The sequence below is a fragment of the Lathyrus oleraceus genome, chromosome 1, assembly GCF_024323335.1.
Source record: "Lathyrus oleraceus cultivar Zhongwan6 chromosome 1, CAAS_Psat_ZW6_1.0, whole genome shotgun sequence".
Lineage (NCBI taxonomy): Eukaryota > Viridiplantae > Streptophyta > Magnoliopsida > Fabales > Fabaceae > Lathyrus > Lathyrus oleraceus.
This window is the reverse complement of record NC_066579.1, coordinates 449,649,340-449,670,809: the sequence shown is the minus strand read 5'-3', so window position 1 is coordinate 449,670,809 and position 21,470 is coordinate 449,649,340. Positions and strand designations below refer to the sequence as shown.

Here is a 21,470-nt window from a genome sequence, read left to right as displayed (position 1 = left end):
ATGTTTACTACACTTCAAGTAATTATTCTGTTCCATGAGATTTTAGAGTTAATGCATAATTTTGTTAAATTTATGAAGGCATTACTATAGTGAACGAAAGATAAAATGGTCAAGGAATTGGTACATGACAGAGAAGGATCAGATAGCAGTGCCTCAAACATTGCCACCAAAGCTAAAAGACCTAGGTAAGTTTACTATCTCCTATAATATTGGTGGAGTAAAGATCCCACGTGATTTATCTGATTTAGGGTCTAGTATAAATTTCACGCCACTGAACAAGATTAAAGAATTGAAAGTGGGTGAGATCACACAGAGTAACATGACTCTCACTTTAGCTGATTCATCTGTTACTCAACCACTTGGTATGTTACGAGACGTGTTAGTGTTGGTGTAAGCCCTAGAGGCCAATACTTTTGGTATTTGTATCGAATTATTTAAAGGCATTTTCTTTATTATGGTTGATTAATAAAGTCCCTGGAATAGATAGTCCGTTTAATGTATTAAGTGTGACTTAATCATGAGAACACATTAAACATAAGGACACTATTCTTAAAGTATCCGTAGTCGAGCTTTAGTGTGAAGTGGGATAACATTAAAGCATTAAGACTATTATGTTTGTAGACTGATGATCACATCTCATGGATCATGGATAAAGAGTTATCAAGTCTTAAACATAGGTATGAATATTAGGAGTAATATTTGTACCGGATTGACCCGCTATGAGAATACTATATAGAAAGTTATGCAAAGTGTCATAAGTTATTCTCATGGTGATAATAGTGTATACCACTCTTCGACCTGAAACCACTATGGATCCTAGATGTAGAGTTGAGTGCTTTATTATTGATCCAACGTTATCCGTAACTGGATGACCATAAAGACAGTTGATGAGTACTCCACGAAGCATGCTGAGGGACATGAGTGTCCTAGATGCAATTTGCCAATCCTGCGTAACAGGATAAATGTCTATGGGCCCAATATTGAACTGGACAAGGGTGACACGGTCTATACCTTGTGTTCAATATAGACATAAGGGCAAAGGGGTAATTATACACATAATTATTATCACAGGAGGTTTTGTCAGATCACATGACATTTTCGTGACTTGGATAGCAGTGATGTGTTGCTAGATACTGCTCACTGTTTATTATGTTAAATGCGTGATTTAATATAATTGCCAACGTCGCGAAAACCTATAGGGTCACACACAAAGGACGGATTGATGAGAGATAGAATAATTAAGGAACATCGTAAGATACGGTGTACTTAAGTAGAATACGAAATATGGTAAGGTACCAAGTACTTAAGTGATTTTGGCATATTATGAGATATAGGCCAAAATGCACTTAAGTGGGATTTTTGGCTTGAAGCCCACACAAGTGGTTCTATAAATAGAGCTCTTATGCAGAAGCTTTGCATGGGAATACAACACAACTGAAGAGTTGGAATTTCGTATCTCTCTCTCACTCAAAGCCTTCATTCATAACAGCTAGCACTGCGATTGAAGGAATCCGTTCGTGTGGACTGAGTAGAGACGTTGTCATCGTTCAACGTTCGTGATCGGCCCGTGGATCTGTATCAAAGGTTTTGATCATTATCAGAGATTTGCACCAAAGGTTTGAATCGCCACAAGAGGTAACGATTCTATCACTGATCATTCCCATTCGTAAGGATCACTAAATGGAGAAATTTTAAATTCCGTTGCGCCTTGGATGGCAATTCTCCAACAGTTAGTACATGTCGGTGGTTTAGTGTTTCCTACATATTTTGTGGTGCTTGATACAAAGGGAGATTCAGGAGGGTATATTATTCTTGGACGTCCATTCTTGGCAACCGGGAAAGCAAAGATAAATGTGGAAATGGGTGAACTTGTCTTGAAGTTCAACAAAGAAAAAATGGTTTTCAAGGTGTATGATTGGAGAATGTATTTGGAGGACTTGGATACTTGCTACCATCTGGAGGAAAAAGGTAGTAAGGTTGACAAAGGAAAAGAAACAAGTGAATTGACTGGCGTGAGGGTATCCCTTACGTCTGACGTACCTTAGGCATGAACTGTCAAGCTAATGGCGGAAAGGAAGCACTTAATAGGAGGCAACCCATCTTTTATAACTAGTTTTTTTGTTTTTGTAGAATTTACATTATGTTATTTGAGACCTTCCATGCGATGAATTAGATACTTGAGTATTCCTTTCCATGACTATCCATGTTGTCTTTAATGAACAAGTTTATAGTTGTGTTTTTTTTCTTTCCGGATTTACAAGTTTATGACTTTAACATTGAACAAATGATCCAAAAAGAACTTGATCATCAGGAAAACAACTTACAACTTGAAGGAAAGGGATGGGAAAAGAATCAAAGGACTTGTACTCAACCTTCATATACCTCAAATAGTAAGATTTGAGCCAAATAAATTCCATTATTCACTATTCTTTCTTATTGAGTGTATCCATGCAGTATTGTTTTATTTGGTTTGATCTATTTCCGATTAAATTTGTCTTGATTGATTAACACACACTGAGGTAGTTGTTTGTTTATAACTTTGAGCCTTTTAAAACCACCATGTAATAATAGGTATGTTCGTTGCTAACGACTTTGAGCTTAACCTTTCTTTCGGTGACTTAACCTTAATTTTTAGCCGTATGACTTGAAAGGTCTTACCTTTCCACCCTCTCTTTGGAGTTAGGTAGAATTTGAGTTCTTAAGTGGTATGAAAAATATTAAGTTTAGGGTTGCTCTTGAAAGTGGTCAAAGTTTTAAGTTTAGGGTTGGGGTACTAGAGAAAATTGGTCAAAATTCAAAAATTGTGAAGAAAATAAGAAGTGGAAAAAGATACTTCTTAAAAAAACTAAATGAATGTTAAGAATATTAAGGACCACAATATAAAAGTCTTTAATACCACTAAGAAGGAACAAACGGGTATGATGATAGAAGGGGAATTAGGCACCTAACTCCAAAGGTTTAAACCTACTTTCCCAAAAATATTTTACCCAAACATAAGCCAAGATGCAACCTAAAAAGTCCTCAAATGTGTGTTTTTTTATTTCTTTGATGAATTATATTAGAACATGATCAAGCTAAGCATAAACGTTTTTGTATGTTGATTGAGAGATGACCTTATCCATTGAGTGGGTTAAAATGAGATGAGAGACAGGTTGAGTATTCGTCAAAGTTTGAGGATGTTTTCCAAATTTTCCATATGGGAATGGGAAGCTAGAACGAGGCCAGATAAATAAAATTATAGGACGATGTTCAATTGTTATTTTGTGACTTGTTTTCTATTGAAATGTGTAGTTGTAGGCAAGTTACTTGAGGACAAGCAACCATTCAAGTTTGGAGTTGTGATGACAGTTTGTCATTGCATAAAATTGGTCGAAGAAACGGATCAAAATAAGTCAAATAGGAGCAAAGATGAAGAAGAAAGACCAAAGAATAAGGAAAAAATAGCTAAGTATGAAGAAATTGGACTTAGTGAAAAATCGGGTAAAAAGGGGGGCAAAAGCATGCAACCACTGGAATAATCACGCGCAATATCGCACGCATGATATGGACCTAAAGGCTGCATCGCACGTGTGATGCAGGTCATCACGCGCACGATGGCTCCTTTTATGGGCTTTTTGACGCGCTCTAGTCCATTCTGAAGGCTATTAAAGGGGATTTTCTGCACTTTCTTAAGGGTTATAAATTTTGGCATAAAGAGTATGCTTTTGTAGCATTAGAAGTGGGTTTTTAGAGCATTTGGAGTCATTGGAGGTCAATCCTTCAAGGAATCTTATATGCATTTCTCCTTAATTGTTTTTCGTATTGTATTTTGAATTATAAGTAGCTAAACTCCTCTAGGTTAGGTTGTCTTTTGATGAAACTATTTCAATATTGTTGGGCAATATGATGATTTGACTTTGCATGAATGCTTTAATTTTTATTATATTCAATTGTTTCATGTTCGTAATACTTTTTATGTGAGATACTCTTTTAATCTGATTTTGGATGCATAGGGAATACTGACCATTAGAATATATATTAGACCTAGGGCAGTTGTCATGCTTACGATGATTAACTATGAATAGAAAACCCCAAGTAGTGGCTAGTGAACTAACGCTTTGTTTCATTGCCTAATCCTACTTACGCTAGTGGATTAGGGATAGGAAGCTTCGAGTAGTGATTAGTGAGTTATATCGCAAGGGATTAATTATAGAGATTTTATTAATTCGTCGTGGGATTATAGTGATGAGATTATTCATGTAAGGCATCAAACATCAATAATAGAGAAATAAGGGATTTTATACCCAATCTGACCGCTTCTATAATTCTATCTGAACTCTTTATTTATTTTTGCTTTGAAATCTGACCCCCCCTCCCATTTACTATTTTCTATATATTGCACACTTTTTATCTTATTAAAAAGTTGTCCCTATGAATTCGATATTTTATTACTGCGATACTATCGGTACACTTGTCGAGAAGTCGTTAACTGGTATAAGAGCTTTTGGTTCGATAAGGGGATAAGTGTTCATAGTATGCTCATGGTTGCAGTTTTGTCTGATCTTCCACATCAGAAAAGAAGGGTAGTGTTGCGGAAGAGTTGTTAAGTTGCAGTCAAATATACCGCTGTGCAGTTTGGGTTAGAGAAAATTGATGGAAGATTTTTTTTGACTTGTGTAAAGTTCAAGTTAAAGATGTGTTGATACAGTCAATATCACACAAGATGCAAGATTATGTCGGTGGTTGAAGAGCTTCCTTCCAACAAGGAAGTTGCACCATAATGTTTCAACCTGATTTTCGACATGTGAAAATTCTTGAAGTAATTTAGCTTCGAGTGAATTATACTCTTCTTTAGATGGAGTATGATAGTTTTTAAAAATATGATTGTTAGTGAAGACAATGTGAAAATTCTTGGAGTGGTGTAGCTTCAAGTGAGTATATTTTTATGGTGAGTATGATTGTCAGTGAAGTCAACGAAAGTTTATGTATTATTTTCAATCTTGGTGGAGATTGTTGATGTTTGTTGAATATATATACATGTTAATACTCTTTATGGTGGAGTATGATTGCCATTGAAGATAATGAAAGCTTATGTACTATTTTCAAAAAAGATGGAGATTGTTGGGATTGGTGAAAATATACTAGTTGAAAAAGTCTCACATCGGTTAGTTTTATGGATGATGAAAGAGTCCAAGGCTATATTAAGGATACAACTTTATTCAAAGATGTAGCCGTCAAAAGTACTTTAAGTTTGTATTTGACTTTCTATATTTTTCTCTTATACTCTTGGTTTAGAGTGTTGTGAAAGATAGTTATTTTTTTAGAGAGTATGGGTGTATTGGAGATTTTGGGTGGTTGGGGATAGTCTATATGTTATAATAATGTTCACATAGTGTTATTCTCTAGTTGTCATTTGACAACGGTCGTGATTTTTCTCTAATTTTAGAATTTTTATGTTAACCTCTTGTGTTGTGTTGTTACTGTATTCTCTTTTTCTCTATAATTTATTTGTTTTTTCTCAATAATATGAAGGTTTTCCAAAAGTCAAAAGAAAAATCTGACTTCCCTTCTTTTGACCCACCACCACATCTTCCACAATTTCTCCAATTGTGATAGATGTTATGCCCATGAAGTTAGTCATTTTTATGTTGGTTGGAATAAGTCTTCCATATTATTCCTTAATTTATTAACGTTAGAAATGACATAAAATTTAGAACAACACTCTTGTCCACGAAGACTCACTAAACATCTTTACCATTAACTAAAGCCTTTATGAACAACGACTTCACATGCGTGATCATCTCTCGAGTGGACTTCTCAACCTTGGCTTTGGCTTAAGCATTAGACTCACATCTTCAACTGATAAATCTCCCTCAAGCTCTCTTTTTTGGGCCTATGTGACCCAATATTCAAGATAAGTCAGCCCCACAATTTGCATTTCTTCGGTGGTGTTGTCAATTTTTGTTGAGCTAGATATCTAGTAGGAAATTCTCATTATCAATAGTATAATTTTCCCATTTGAGACTGTAGTGGACGACCTTCTCAAAATCATTCTAAAATTAGTTCTATATCTATGAAATTGATTTTTCATCTTTCAAAAGCTAATCTAAAGATACACTTAATCATTGCCTGTGCTACTTTGTCACAATCATTATAGGTAATACTTCTCATCTTGATGTAATGTATTCGTAATCTATGTATTTTTAGGCGTGTAATCGGTTTAGTTTGGACTATTTTTGGTTAAAAAAAAATTTAATCGATGATATTTCCATTGGTTTGGTTTGATTCGGTTTTTAATATTTTTTCAAAATGCAATCGAACCAAACTAACCGGTTTGGTTCAGTTTTGTTTGATTTGGTTGATCGGTTTATAATATTTTTTCTAAAGTATTATATTCATCAGTGTATTCTACACTGTCGTATTTTTTGGTGTATTTTATGCTATTATTTTTAATATAATACATTTCATGTAGTTTATTTTATATTCTATTTTTTCAAACAAATTACAAATTATTCTTAATCCATGCGAAATAATAATATGATTTTCATTGCATCATGAAATGAAATAAGATGATTATCAAATATAAAAGTTGACACTTTGACATCAAAAGATTAATAAGGAATTTGAAAGCTTAACAAATAGAATTCAATAAAATAAAACACACATTAGCTAACACGTTTCACACCTCAAATACAAAAAAGGTAAAAATAATTATTATGTAAAAAGACTAGAAGGAATTTTGTTGAAGAAAAAACAAAAAGGTAAAAAAAAAACTATAAAAATTAACAAAGAGGACTTGAACATGAAGAATGCGATCGTAGCATATTAGAACGACGGTAGAGAAAACAACAATTGTGGCGGACAACGGGAGCAGCAGTTCCATGAAAGTAAGTTTTTGTGACTTATCATTTCTACTTTCGATGTTTTGGAATTTGGTTCTAGATATGTATTTTTCTTAAAGGAATGAAATGTAAACAAATATGGAAAATGATTTAATCGATACAAAATTTGGACTTAACGATGGATAGAATAAAAGACTTAGAGCGTAATTATATTCATTGATTTGGTTCATCGATTTGGCGGTTTCTAAAAACTAAAACCGATAATCAAACCAAACTACATCAATTTTTATTGGTTCGGTTCGATTTTTAAGACAAACTAAAAATATTTGATTTTATTTCGATTTGATTTGATTTAAATTATCAATTTAATTGATTTTTTCTGATTTATTTATAACTCCTATCTATTTTGACATGTTCGGTAATAGGAGTCTATTTTAAAAGTAAATGTTTGAACTTGGAATATAATTGGTTGAAATTTAAATAAAAGTAAGACATAGAACACATACTTAAATTTAGATAGTTTCCGGTGTTTAGAATTAGACTTCATAACATAAGTATCTAACCTTTAATATATCATATAGACTCTTTTTTTTAAACAAACAAGAAAGAATAAATGCTCAATATAAATTAATTTACTTCTGAGGTTCCTTCAATTATACTTTCATAAAATAAACATGCAAAATCTATGCACATTAACTACGTAGAGTAAAAAAAACAGTATTTTCCTTTGTTCATTTTTTTGACTGTTATATAGTATTTCTCTTTTTTTTTCTCTCTAAATTATCACATATATTTCATTATAAAATAAAATGCTATTATCACATATATTTCATGTTTCTAAAAATACTTATAACTTATTTGATGTAAACCTCAGTTTAGTTCTTCACAAAATTAGAGACATGATTTTTTTAAGTCTTTTCTCTTTCAAAAAAAATTACATACAACAAACGTGATTCTAATTTTCTTAAATGAAATAATCTGAATACTATTGTTGCTCAATCATGCAAGCTTCAAGTTCAAACCCGTGTTTGAGCATGTAGCAACATTATAGCTATTATAAACATTGCAAAAAAATCATCTATTTAGTTTTTGTGCAGAAAATATTTAAATCACATAAGAAAAAGTTTGAACGAATTATGTTTCTGTCTATTAGGTAAAACTCCTCTCTTTTTCCACTTGTTAACATCATGTTGAGATCTATAATTAAAAACAACTCTACTAATTAATAGTATGTTATCTATTATTAAATTAGAAAGTGAAACTTTACAACATTTGAACTCAGCTAACATTTGAACTCAGCCACTTGCCTTAAGGAAAAGTATAATCACAAAAACAAAATAAGATACTAGCTAGTAGCTATAGATCCTTTTAGCAGCTATATCAAAAAAAGTCACATCTCAACAAAAAAAAAACAAAGATTACAAAATAATTGCTTATAGTTAAATTAAGTTCACCTGCAATCTCCAATGTACTTAAGAACTTAAAAGATTCCTCAAAAAACAACATAAAATTTTGGAGGTTCATGTCTATGTTGTATACAAATTATTAAACTTACGAATAGTCAAGTCAAAACACTTTCATTTTATATGGTTGTCGCAAGCATTTCTCATAAAAGTTTATGAGCGAAATTTCAACAGAAATGCTGCCAAATCACTCAAGTAAAAAATCGAAAAAAAGTTACAAAACACAGCTCGAGGTTAACATGTTATTTATGTTATTTCGATCGCAAACACGTAGTACGACCAAACAAATGTAGAGTCTTGGAAACTAACCTCTTTAAAAGAAGTATTTTTAAGATTCACAACTATGTATAAAAACTTGCAAAACACTGGTTGAGACACTGTTATAGTCTTACATCAGATTTAAGATTGTTCTATAAAAAACATTGATTTGAGACACACAAGAAAAACTTACATTACTATGTTTCATATATCTAAACTAGTTACCTAAACATGATACTGCATCATGAATTTCATTTTGTTTTACAAGAAAAATAGTAGCTAAAACAATCCACATTATGAGTTTTGCATTCATCATGCAGAAAGAAAACAAAAATAAAAACTAAAACAAAAGTTAAATTTCATCTCATTCTATCTTCATCTAACTAACCAAAAGACAAGTGCATATCAATTAAGGATCCAAATTGTTACTAAATTGAGAATTTCAAAACTAAATAAGACTCTCTAACTTCCTACCATTACATCAACATTAATATCTCATTCTATTCATAAATGGGCCTCTAGAGTGCATAATCCAAATCAGATAAAAAATCCGTCGTAAACGACTTCGTTGCAGCGAATTCAAATCCGACTAAACGATTTTCTTGTTGACATATTAAGACGAATCTAAATTCGACTTAAATCTATTATAAAAGGACGTCGTTGGAATCGTATTACAACGAATCTAAATCAGACTTAAACCCATCACAAACAACGTCTTCCTATCACAAACAACGACTTTGTTGAAGATCTAAATCAGATTTAGACTTATCATAGACGATCTCGTCGTGTCAGAGGATCCAAATCCGATATAAATACATAATAAACTAATTTTTTAGCCCTAAACAAAAAAATACTTTTCCCTTTTCTGTTTCTGAGTGCTGCGTCTTCACTTTTTCCCCAGAAAAAAACCTAATTCCTCATCAGAAAAAAAAATTTGAAAATTCAATTATTTTTTGATGGTGAAAAAATCAACAAAGGAGGAGGTTCCGCCGGACGATCTCCGATGCAGCCGCACCGACGGACGGCAATGGCGGTGCAAACGGAAAGCGATGGAAAACGTGAAGTTATGCGAGGTTCACTATCTGCAAGGTCGGCATCGGCAGAACAAAGAGAGGGTACCCGAGTCACTGAAACTTTCAAGGGACATGAAGGTGAAGAAGAAAAAGAAGAAAAACGACGTCGTTGAAATTAGGTCAAAGAACAAAAAGAAGAAGAAGAAGAAGAAGCATGTTGATGTGCAATTGGAGTTGATAAGGATGGTGTTGGAGAGAGAGGTTGATAAGAAGAAGAAGAATGTGAAGAGGAACAACAATGAGGAAACGGAATTGCATTACAGTGAGGCTGAATTGAGGAAAGAATTGCCTAATGGGGTTATGGAAATTGCTCCGGTTTCAACACCATGTGATGTGGAGTTTCAGAGTAATGGTAAAACGTTTATTGCGCCACGTTACTTCAGGTCCAAGAATGTTGATAGGAGGGTCCCTTTTGATAATTTGCAGGTTTTTTTTCCTGTCGATTTTTAGTGTTTTTTTTAATCAATCACACATCACATTGTTGTTGTTGTTGTGTGCTAATGTTTTGTTGTTGTTGTTGTTGTTGTGTGTTTGTGTTTTTTCAGGTTTTGAAGAAGTGTGGGAGGAAGAAGTGTCATTGTTGCCAGAGTAGTGATTCTGGGAATCTTATAAAGTGTTCCAACTGCCAGAAAGAGTTCTTCTGTCTTGATTGCATTAAACGAAGGTTGGAACTTGTTTATGTTCATTTATTCTGATTATAAGCATGATTTGATGTATGTGACATCATTATCTGATGTGCGCTATGTAAGCATGATACCTCTGGAAAAAAAAAGGTGTATTGTGTCGGACACCTACACTTGTGATTACATTCAATTTATTCATTGTGTCAAATTAGTACCGGTGTTACCATTGTCGAGGTGTCGGTGTCGTGTCGGTGTCCATGCTTCATGAGCTTTGGAAAAGTTGTGTCTGTGCCCGACACTACACCGACATTTGTGATTACGTTTAGTTTATTCATTGTGTCAAATTATTACGGGCGTTATTGGTGTCGACATGTCGGTGTCCGTGTTTGTGTCCTTTGCTTCATAGGTTCATAGGTTATGCATGTATGGTTTAATTTTTTGCTTGATTTTGCTCCGAGTATACTTGGTGCGTTATTATCAACATTGTATATTATTGACTGTAGTATATTTTTGAAAATTCTGATGCATGAATAATTATAAAGCTGCGGCTTGATCTACTTTATTTGAGATTATTCATTGGATGTTACCTTTTGCTCTATAGCACAGACTCCTCTAAAAAAAAGGTGTGTCAGTGTCAGACATCGACACTGACATTTGTGATTACGTTCAATTTATTCTATTTTTTTCAAATTGTTGCTGGTGTCGACGAGTACATGTTAGCTGCAAACTACATGTTTCCGTACTTGATAGATCTTTTGTATTTTCGAAATAGTAGAACCATGCTGATTGATAATTGACTGATATGATTTCTGTCACCTGTACTTGTATATTGATGATCAAAATATGAAACACTTGACAATTTTTCGAAGAAACAATTTAGGTATTCCGAGACTCCTAATGAGGCTAAGATGGCGTGTCCAGTTTGTCGAGGATCTTGTACATGTAAATATTGCCGGGCAGGTCTTAGTAAAGACAATGAAAGTAAGGTCTGATATCAAAAAAACGAATTTTTTTCTGTTAGGATAGTTTTTTCTTTAGCGCAGTTGTTGACACTTCAATTTTATCCCGTTTTGTTTCAGGACCATTTGGCTGGGAGAAATAGTGTTGATAGGATATTGCATTTTCATTATTTGATCTGTATGCTCCTTCCTGTACTAAAACAAATAAGTGAGGAGCAGCGTACAGAGCTAGAAACAGAAGCGAAAAATAAAGGTAGTAACTATTGCTCTTCTGATTTAACAGTTTATGAACAAGTTTTGTTTATTAGATACAGCTATCTTAGACGACTTATGTTTGGCAGGGAAAAATATTTCTGATATTCTCATCAAGCAAGTCGAATTTGGCCGCAATGAGAAAAATAACTGGTAATCTTTTTGTCTCGTACTGTAGTGAAATTTCAAATTATTTTCTAATGCTTCTTTCTAACAAGTATTTATTGAACAATTGTCTCAGCAATTACTGCAACTCGTCGATTCTGAATCTTCATAGAAGCTGTCTGAGCTGTTCCTACAGTCTATGCTTAAGATGTTGCCAGGCATTGAGTCAGGGAAGCCCTTTTGAGCATATAAATTTGACAACTGAGATACCTGACAAAATGGACGCTTGCATTGATAACGAAAGTTACCTTTCGGATGATAATACTATTTCTAGCGATGATGTAACTGATACTTCACTGTTATCTGATTGGACTGGTTGTAATGGTACTACCGACAGTGTATCATGTCCTCCTACAGAGCTAGGTGGTTGTGGTAATACCCACCTTGACTTGAGATGTGTTTTTCCTTTAAGTTGGATCGAAGAAATGGAAACGAAGGCAGAAGAAGTAGTTTGCAGCTATGAAGTTCCTGAAATTTTGGATAAAAATTCAAGTTGTTCACTTTGTATTGACACAAATCATAAAACCAACAGACATAAGCAATCACAAGAAGCGGCTCGAAGAGAAGATTCTAATGATAATTGCTTATTTTATCCCACAGCTTTCACCATCAGTTCAGATCATTTCGAACACTTTCAGAAACACTGGGGAAAAGGCCATCCTGTAGTAGTCCGAGACGTGCTCCGAAGTACAAAAAACCTCAGTTGGGATCCTTTGGTCATGTTCTGTGATTATCTTGAGAAGAGCATTTCAGCATATGAGAATAATAAGGACTTACTTGAAGCTTGTTTGGATTGGTGTGAGGTCAGTATAAACTAATTGAGTATGCTAAATCGATATAAATTAATATTTGTTCCAATTAATATGTTATCTATAGTTATTGCTGTTGATGACTGGATAGCATTGGTGCATATAGATAATGTTTGTTCAATACTTTTATTCATGTTTTTAATGATAATGGAGCTTCCCTTGAACCAAAAAACCATTGATAAAATTATATTATTTTGGAACTCTTACTCTTGCAGGTGGAAGTTAACATTAGACAGCATTTTACTGGATCTCTTAGATGTCGACCTCAGAAAAATGATTGTCATGAGATGCTGAAATTAAATGGATGGTTATCTTCCGAACTATTCAAAAAACAGTTTCCAGATCATTTTGCTAAAGTAATTGATGCTCTTCCACTTCAAGAATACATGAATCCCAGGTCCGGTCTTCTGAATTTAGCGGCATATATGCCAGATGGGAGTGCAAAACATGACAAAGGACCATATGTCCATATTTCTTATGGCTGTACTGACAAGGAAGCTTGTTCCGTGCTAAATCTCTCATATGAACCTTATGATGTGGTATGTTCCCTTTCTATGCTTGCATTTGGTTTCTTGAATATATCTGGAATAAAAGTTTCCTAAATTTTTACTTTGTTTCATTGAAGTTTGAAATGGAAAAGTTATTTGAAATATCACAAAATACGCTACTTCTGATTTTTGTTTTGCGTACAGAATTTCCACGATCATATTCTATGCATGTATCCTGTCATGATAACTCAGCTACTCATCTTTTTTTAGTAAAAAGCATCCTCTTGGTTGGAATGCTTTTCACTTCGGATGATCGTATGTCCCTTGTATATCAAGAAAACCATGTTCCTTGTAGTATATTCTTGGTGAGGTCTGCAAATAAAAACGTGAGAAGTTTAGCTAGTACAACTAATAAGTCATGCTGCATCTTATACTCTTATCATTGTTTAAATTTTACAATTGTTTTTCGTTTTAATAACCTTGTGCGTGGTTCATAATTAATAACATTGCTCCATGCCTCAATTGCACTTTTCATAATACAGTTTTATGCAGATAACAAATGTCATTTACTATGTCTGATTTTATAATTCCAGGTTGATATTATGGCATATACCACAGATGCTCCTCTCTCTCCAGACCATCTTACTAAAGTAACTAAGTTATTGAAAAAGCATCAAACTCTGTGTCAAAGGGGGTCGCCAATGATTATTACTGAGCATGTAGAAGACAAAGAACAAAAGGAAACAGAGAGTATTGCCATGGAAGGAACCGACTTTTACAGGAGAGTCAATAGATCATCTTACATTAATGAAGTCAAAACAATACCTAGTCGGAGTTTAGAGGATAATGCTTCCAACAATGAAGAACCTGTTTCTTGTTCAGATTCAGATTCAGATTCCGAGAAAACACTAAGCTCTTTACCTCTCCACAAGGCAGTTCGAAGCACTGAAATGTATTCTGTTGCACAGTGGGATGTCTTCCGAAGACAGGATGAACCGAAGCTTCTAGAATATCTCAAAAGACATGCTGATGAATTTTCTTGTGCCAGTGAATATCACGGCAAGAAGGCAAGTTACAAACAAGACAATTCCTTAACATGATTCTATTTGAGTTGATAATAATTGGTTTTCTCTCTCTTATTATGCAGATGGTTCAGCCAATTCTAGATCAGAGTATCTTTTTGGACACTGCTCACAAAATGAGACTGAAGGAGGAATTCAGTAAGTATATCATAAATCATATTTCTGTATCATCTATCATATGCCTCTAATAAAAATACATTGACTTACCCTTCATCGTTTCCAGATATCGAACCGTGGACCTTTGTGCAACGTGTTGGAGAAGCTGTTATCGTTCCTGCCGGATGTCCATACCAGATTAAGAATTCTAAGGTCTCTACTAAACTAGATTATTAAACATTTTCTTATCTGACCCGTCCTTTCTAGGCAATTTAGACAGAAAAATATCTCAGTTTATCTTGAATGGATATATTCATTCTTTCTAAACATGATTTATATACTTCAAAGTTTTACACTTCTAGTCAATTTAGACAGCAAGATATTATTATATGACGAATATTTGATTCTTGACCTGCAGTGTTGTGTGCATGTGGTATTGAAATTTATGTCTCCTGAGAATGTTGCGGAATGTATCCAATTGACTGATGAGATCCATTTGCTTCCTGAAGACCATATAGCAAAAGTAGACATGCTGGAGGTAAACTACACATCGATGCATTATTACTTTCCATTTTCTACATTCTTCTTTCAGCTGTAGGCATGAATTAACAAAAATCTGTTTCTCGTTCGTGTTCATGAAAACAGGCAAGGAAAATGGCTCTTAATAGTGTGGAGACGGCGATAAAAGAAATACATGAGCTCACTTCCAATCCCAAAACATGATTGAACTTAGTTGAAATATATTCTTAGATAACTCCGGACTATGTAGTTTTCTTTATTTATAGATTTATTATCGAGTATCGTTAAGATCTAGCAAGGTACTTAAATTGTTTAGTTTTTTTTACTTTAGGTGCTTCAGTTGGTTACTTTCAGATTCTATTCTTTTTTTTTTAGGATTGTTGTGACATATACCTTAAAGAATTTGAAATAAATAACTTCATGGTTTATAAATATTTCTCCAACTGTTCAATTTTGAAGTGAATCAGTTCGGTTGCTCTGTTTTTTGATATGGGAATGCGACTACAATGTCCTGAAGTTGGTTTAAAGTTATCAATTTTGGTTTTACTTGTATATTGTATTAACTGAGTCGCAGCTGAAATAATGTGTAATGGAAAGTCCAACAATAACAATTTACAACATTGTGTGCACATGCTATATAAACCCTTGAATAGAAGTATCTTATGCTAATAGGTGCCCTAGGGACATTTGTTTAACAGTGCTTTAAATTTTGTCTTAAAAATACAAGTCAAACACTTTTTGAACTAACAAATATCTTATTTTGTATGCAAAATTTCATTCTTTTGCTTAATTTAATCAATGGGAATGGTGTATATATTGTTTATGTTAATTAACATTCTGTAATGCTATATTGACTGTACCAGCTGAGATTAGTCAGTTGAACATCGTTACAATTCAAATCAGTATGATATTACTTTAAATTCTAACAAGTTTGGAAGGAACAATGATAGGAATCGTATGGAATATGGTCTATATACTTGTTAAATTTGTTATCATACATTGTAAGTAACATAACAGAATCACAATGCCTTTCGTGGTTCATCACTTTATTCTTTCTACTTCCATTTTTCTAGTAAACTTCACAGAGATTACAGTTGAAAATAAAAGAAAAAAATACAGGGGATAGATTTTTCAAAGAATGAATTTAAAAATTAAAAAAAAAACAGAAATAAAAGGCAATCTTGAGGGAGCCCTTAGAACATTGAGATGTTTTGGGGGTTATGTTGTCAAAATTGTTTCTCAAGAGCCTCATCAAACAAAGAAAAAGCCTCCTCTGTTCAAGGGGCCATAAGTCCATCAATTGTGTAAGAAAGGTCCTTTGCCCAATCAGCTCTGAGCAGCAAAGTCTGCAGCGTCTGCATCACATCATACCCGGGATCAAGCTTTCGCTGCCAACCCTACAAGATGAGGAGAATCATGTCATCAAATAGAAATGCTTGAAACTTCCAAGTTTTTTAGTCTAATATCATGGCAAACAGAAGAAAAATAGTTACCTCAAGAACCAAGGTTGTCACCATGACAGTACAAACATTACCATCAATATTAACTCTATGACGCCTAACTTTCTCAAGTAATTGCTCCATGCACTCTGCAGGATGAACTATGTCACCTTCAGGGGTGCCCCAAAAAGTAAACGACTCCTCCACTTCCTGTTAGAAAACAAAGGTAAACAAAGGTAATAATGAGTGAAATAGTGCAAGATTCATAGTCAAGGAGTCCATGACCGCAAGCAAATTATTCGTAAAATAAAATGATATTCAACATTCAATTTCAATCAGCTGTACACATTAGTCGATATATGATTTATTCATCACTTGTATATATGTTTTGTTTTGACAATAGATAGATATCACAAAATAAAACCATAATGAATGCATCATTCTGTAATGAATGTGAGCCTACAGGAAAAAAATTTGACAATGTAATCTGGAAAAAAATTTGACAATGTAATCTGGAAAAAAAATTGATAAAGCAAGTTGGAAAAACAATTACCTCGATAAAAGCCTTTGGATTAGGGCAGTTCTGTTTCTTTGATAAACTCAGTGCGCATTCTGCAGCGGTACGGCCATCCCGGCGGGCAACAGATTTGAAAAATTCCAGTAAGTTTACCCTATCACTACCAGAGAGTTCAGCAGTCATGCCAACATCTAGGAAAATTACATGAGGTTTTGATTTGAAAAGTCGTTTGCTAGACTTTCCACGAACAAGGATATTTCCAGGATGCATATCTGCATGAATGAAGTTGTCCACCTGGAAGAAGAGATTGCATGGTTATGCTAGAAGTTTATGATGTTCCATATTTAAAACTGCTATGGGAACTATGCCGCTTTTACTTAATATTAAAGATTAGGATGTATACATTAAATAAGATTGAACATGTGCAGTCAAAAAAAACTTTCTAGATCTTTGTTAATGACCATCCCCAATGTTTCTAGATCTTCCTATACCATAAATTTCAGTTGCACGCAAAGACATTTCTAATCCCAGTAAAGACATTTTCTAACAGCCAAAGTCTGTATAGAAAAGGATTTTTGTTGCAATATTTCTCGACAAAAGAAAGGGAAATTAGAAAACTCGAAGTAATACACTTCGGTGTTGTCAAACTTACGTTTCATACTTGCTTATTATATAAACAAGTTATCCTAATACATCAAACACTAGGACCGTCAGACCAGACGGCCAGTCTGGTTCAACCGATAACCGGACACATAATAGGTCTGGTCCTCCTATTGGACCGGCCTCAAACCGGTCAAACCCATTGACGCGAGAGTTTTTTTAAGTACATATTGACTCCCGAGCTTCAGGTGACTAGTAAATTTTCATTCACATTGATGTGAACAACTTTCTAGCTGCTGCAATTTAAATGCACGCTTTCTAGCTGCTACGTAATATATGCAGCAGCAAAAAGAGACACAGTGCAATTGGATATTTTGATTCACAAAAATCTAGCTTAATGGAATATAGCAAAACATAATAAATATATGACACAATAAAGTTAGGCCAATGCTAACAAGTGCCATAAGGACACATCTTAAAGAACTCAGTATAGAACTATTTATCCTAAAACCCATGCATTCAATTTTCTAAAAGTTCAAATTTTGGTTTTTCAATGCAAAATTTCTTCTTTTGGATTCCTAAACATGTGTCCTTAGGATACAAGTTAGAAGACACATAAAGGTATAATTTTAATATAATTTAATTTATGTGGTCCAACCATGACCCACTAGTCCGACCGGTAATCCATTGACCTAGTATCTCCACCGGGTCGATGACCGATCCGGGTTTTAAACACTGATTTAGGATTACACTTGTCATTTTTCTAAATGGGCTAACAATTTCTCTAATATTCTGTCTAATTACTTGAGATAAATATTATGAACGTAAAATGACATTGCAAGGTCATTCTTTATAACATTCGCCTTTTATGGCGCATAACGAATAAACAATGCCCAAAATGACTATCCAAAACCACAAGATAACAATGGCATCAAAATTTGCAAATAAAATATATTTTACCAGAAGCATCTTCAGAAGTGCATGAGTCCCGATGTGAGCAAGAGCAGATTTAAAATGTTCATGTCCTTGAAAATCATCAACATAATGTGAGACACTTTCTCCCTTTTCATATGTTTCTACCAAAACAGCAGGGTGGACAAGTGGATAGACAGGCTTAGGGAAAGAAACATCCTTCCAGCTGCGGAAATTATAAATGAAGCGGTTTAAATGGGCAGCTTCCCTAGCAAGGTCAACTTGGGACATCATGAAAACTGCAAACTGTTGTACACTCTCGTCTAATCTTAACCACTTAAGAGCAGGAATGAACATGGAAATTTTTGCCGCCGTATTGATAATAGCAAAATCCCTTCTGATCGACTCTCCCACACCAGGATGTCTAACCTTCACAGCAACCACCAGAGGTTTCGCTTGCTTACCAGGATACCGATATTTTAATGTAGCACGGTGCACTTGAGCAATGCTTCCAGATGCAACTGGAACCTCTTCAAAATTTTCAAAAATTTCGGAAATTTTTCGGTTAAATGCTTTTTCTATGGTTTTCTTTGTGTAGCTGAAACTATGCTCAGGAGCTTTACTGTGAAGTTCAGAAAGCTTGGTGCATAGATCACGAGGAAAAAGATCAGGACGCGTAGCTGCCCACTGACCCCATTTTATGAAAGCGGGACCTGCTCTTTCTAGTGTTCGAAGAACAACATGGAGCCACAGTTTCCTAAATTTTGGTCCAAAATAATCTGCAAACGGTCCCATCACAATGCTTGGAGAGAATAATACAGCTAGATATAAAGCCCTCACTAATAAGACAACACCTTCAACTATCATGAATGTAAACGTAAACATGTAATTATACCCATCTCGTGCACGCATATACAATGCATCATGTGATGGGTAACGTTCTGCATCTCCCCATCTTCGTTGAGACAATGCAAGCTCTCCACATGCAAATGCAAAAATACCAGGAACCAGCAAATATGAGCGAGTCAGAGACAAGCTCACTGCTTGAGCAATCATATTTATGGTGGGAGAAAATGTACTATCACCACTGGAACAGTACTTTCTGTACAGCCTTTTCCAAGCAATCTGAGAATGATGTGTGACTTCATTACTTGCTGAGCTTACAGAAAAGTTTCTAAAAGTACAGCACTTGTTAAAGCTTTCCCTTGTTGCAAGCCACCAAAATGAACTACGTGCTGCACTATGAAACTTATAATGCATGTAGAACCGGCAGTGGTGGGTATTTGGTCCAACCGAGGCAATTGGCCCATTTCTACTCACTTCCACGTATCTGCCTCTATTTATTCTATGTACAGATTGGGCCGCTCCCTTTATTTTTCTAAGCATCAAAAATCTGCAAATGAATAATCATGTCAATGACAAGAATGTTTTGAAAACATAATTCAGCTATATTTCCAATAATTAAAACCATAAATATCGTAAACAGGCCATTACTATGGAAATGCTAGTTACAGCAGCTTCTCTTCACTCATAAGCCAAAACCACAAAAAGCATAGAAAGTAGATGAGTGTCAAGGGTGCATTTGGTAGAGCTTATTTAAAGCTTACTTGTTTTTAATGTTTGTCTTATGCCATAAACACAAGTAAATGTATGTGTTTGAGAGAATTTATGAAAATAGCTTATAACATCTACATAAGTTGTTTCACAGTTTATTTCCATAAGCTCTTCGATATACAACAACAACCAAGTCTTATCCCACTAAGAGGGATCGGCTACATGGCTCACTTCTGCAATAATGTTCTATCCTAAGCCATACTTCTATCCAAATAATTAATCTCGAGATCTTTCTTAATAACTTCTCTTATAATTTTTCTAGTTCTTCCTCTACATCTAATTGTTTGACTCCTCTCTATCTAATATACTCTCCTTACCACAAAATCTACGGGTTTTCTCTCTACATGACCAAACCAAATCTATTTCCACCATCTTTCCTCTTCAATTGTAGAAATAACTTTAATATGAGCACCGATAGGATAATAACATACCCAATAATCCCTTAATTTATCTATTTTCTCGACCACACATAACTTTAATATGAGCACCGATAGGAAAAGAACGTATCCAATAATCCCTTAATTTATCTATTTTCTCGACCACACATAACTTTAATATGAGCACCGATAGGATAATAATGTATCCAATAATCCCTTAATTTATCTATTTTCTCGACCACACCCTAACTAAATATCAGACGAGTAAACTTCCAATCTTCCAAAAGGCATCAAGAGGTTGAAAACTAAGTTTTATAAAACAAGGGGTGAAAACTAAGTTAATATAGAGTATAAAATGCCCAAACTACTAGTTCCTCATTTCTTGGAATCTCCACCACCCATTTGTGGAAACTTAAGGAAGTTAGATATTTCAACTACAAAGATAATGAATGTGGTTTCTATATCACTTTTTTTGTAGAATAATTCAGATCTATACCTCTCCAATATAGAGAAGATAACAAATTAAAACATCACGCAAAAAAAATAGGTTAGAGCCAAAGAGAGCAATTTCATTACTCTGAACAGATATACATGAAATGAATTCATGGAGAATCACCAATTATGCATCTTTAGCTACATAGAATTGAAAAACAATAGGAAATTTAACGATTCACGGTAGTGTTTAATTTACTCATGATGCATTTTTTCATACATCAAACTAAAACTCAAGCCCAGAAAGAAAAGACTATTTATTTGCATAGTTCGATTAAATAAACGAACAAACCACAATGAAAACAAGAAAACGAAACAAATCGAATGAAATAATCATAGTTATTACCGCGAAATGCAAAAAGGAAAGGAAATCGGAATAGAGAAGAGAGAAAACCTTGGAAGCGAGACAACATGCTAGTTTGGTGAAAGAAATGGAAGAAGCGATGAAGTAGCTGAGCCTCAGTTTTGTGCGATTGTGATTGTGGATGTATGAATGGGAATGTGAAATGACGTTCTGTTTTAGAGGCGGTCATGAATTATGTAAGAAACCCTAAGGTCCAAGAAATTCATCTTATTTTAAATATCTCAATATATTTGTGTGACAATCAAAATATTTATTAAAAAAAAGTAAGGTCAAATAAATTATTGTTTACAAGAATCAAAAAATTTGTGGAGATCGAATAGACTTAAGTCATTGATACCAAGAAGTGAGTTTTTTCTTATAGCTATGATCCTCCTAAGGTAAGGATCGGGGACATGTCTCCTAATTATGAGTATCATGAATCATCAATGGCATGGTGCACACACGCGTCCTTATTGGAAATTTATCAAATTTTATGGAGAATTCTACTGCAATCTTGATGAACAAGATTCAATCATATCGATTGAGTTCCCTCTTATTCTTCACTCTT

General features: G+C 34.2%; 2 protein-coding genes across 2 annotated transcripts; one reads left to right on the top strand and one right to left on the bottom strand.

The window, feature by feature from the left end:
* The first annotated feature begins 9,105 nt into the window (after window positions 1–9,105).
* Window positions 9,106–15,042, top strand: LOC127082929 (lysine-specific demethylase JMJ28). Its single transcript, XM_051023159.1, has 12 exons — window positions 9,106–10,041; window positions 10,161–10,279; window positions 11,119–11,224; window positions 11,318–11,450; window positions 11,539–11,602; window positions 11,691–12,417; window positions 12,639–12,962; window positions 13,505–13,978; window positions 14,059–14,131; window positions 14,217–14,302; window positions 14,508–14,627; window positions 14,735–15,042. Exons 1-12 carry the CDS (start codon window positions 9,499–9,501, stop codon window positions 14,810–14,812), a joined length of 2,847 nt encoding a protein of 948 aa, XP_050879116.1. The 5' UTR covers window positions 9,106–9,498; the 3' UTR covers window positions 14,813–15,042.
* A 510-nt stretch (window positions 15,043–15,552) lies between these two features.
* LOC127082938 (uncharacterized) lies at window positions 15,553–21,130 on the bottom strand. The gene is made up of 5 exons (XM_051023170.1): window positions 20,954–21,130; window positions 18,125–19,469; window positions 16,601–16,858; window positions 16,102–16,257; window positions 15,553–16,005 (listed from the first exon to the last, which is right to left on the bottom strand). The coding sequence occupies exons 2-5, from the start codon at window positions 19,460–19,462 to the stop codon at window positions 15,886–15,888; spliced, it is 1,872 nt and encodes a 623-aa protein (XP_050879127.1). The 5' UTR covers window positions 19,463–19,469; window positions 20,954–21,130; the 3' UTR covers window positions 15,553–15,885.
* Window positions 21,131–21,470: the final 340 nt, after the last annotated feature.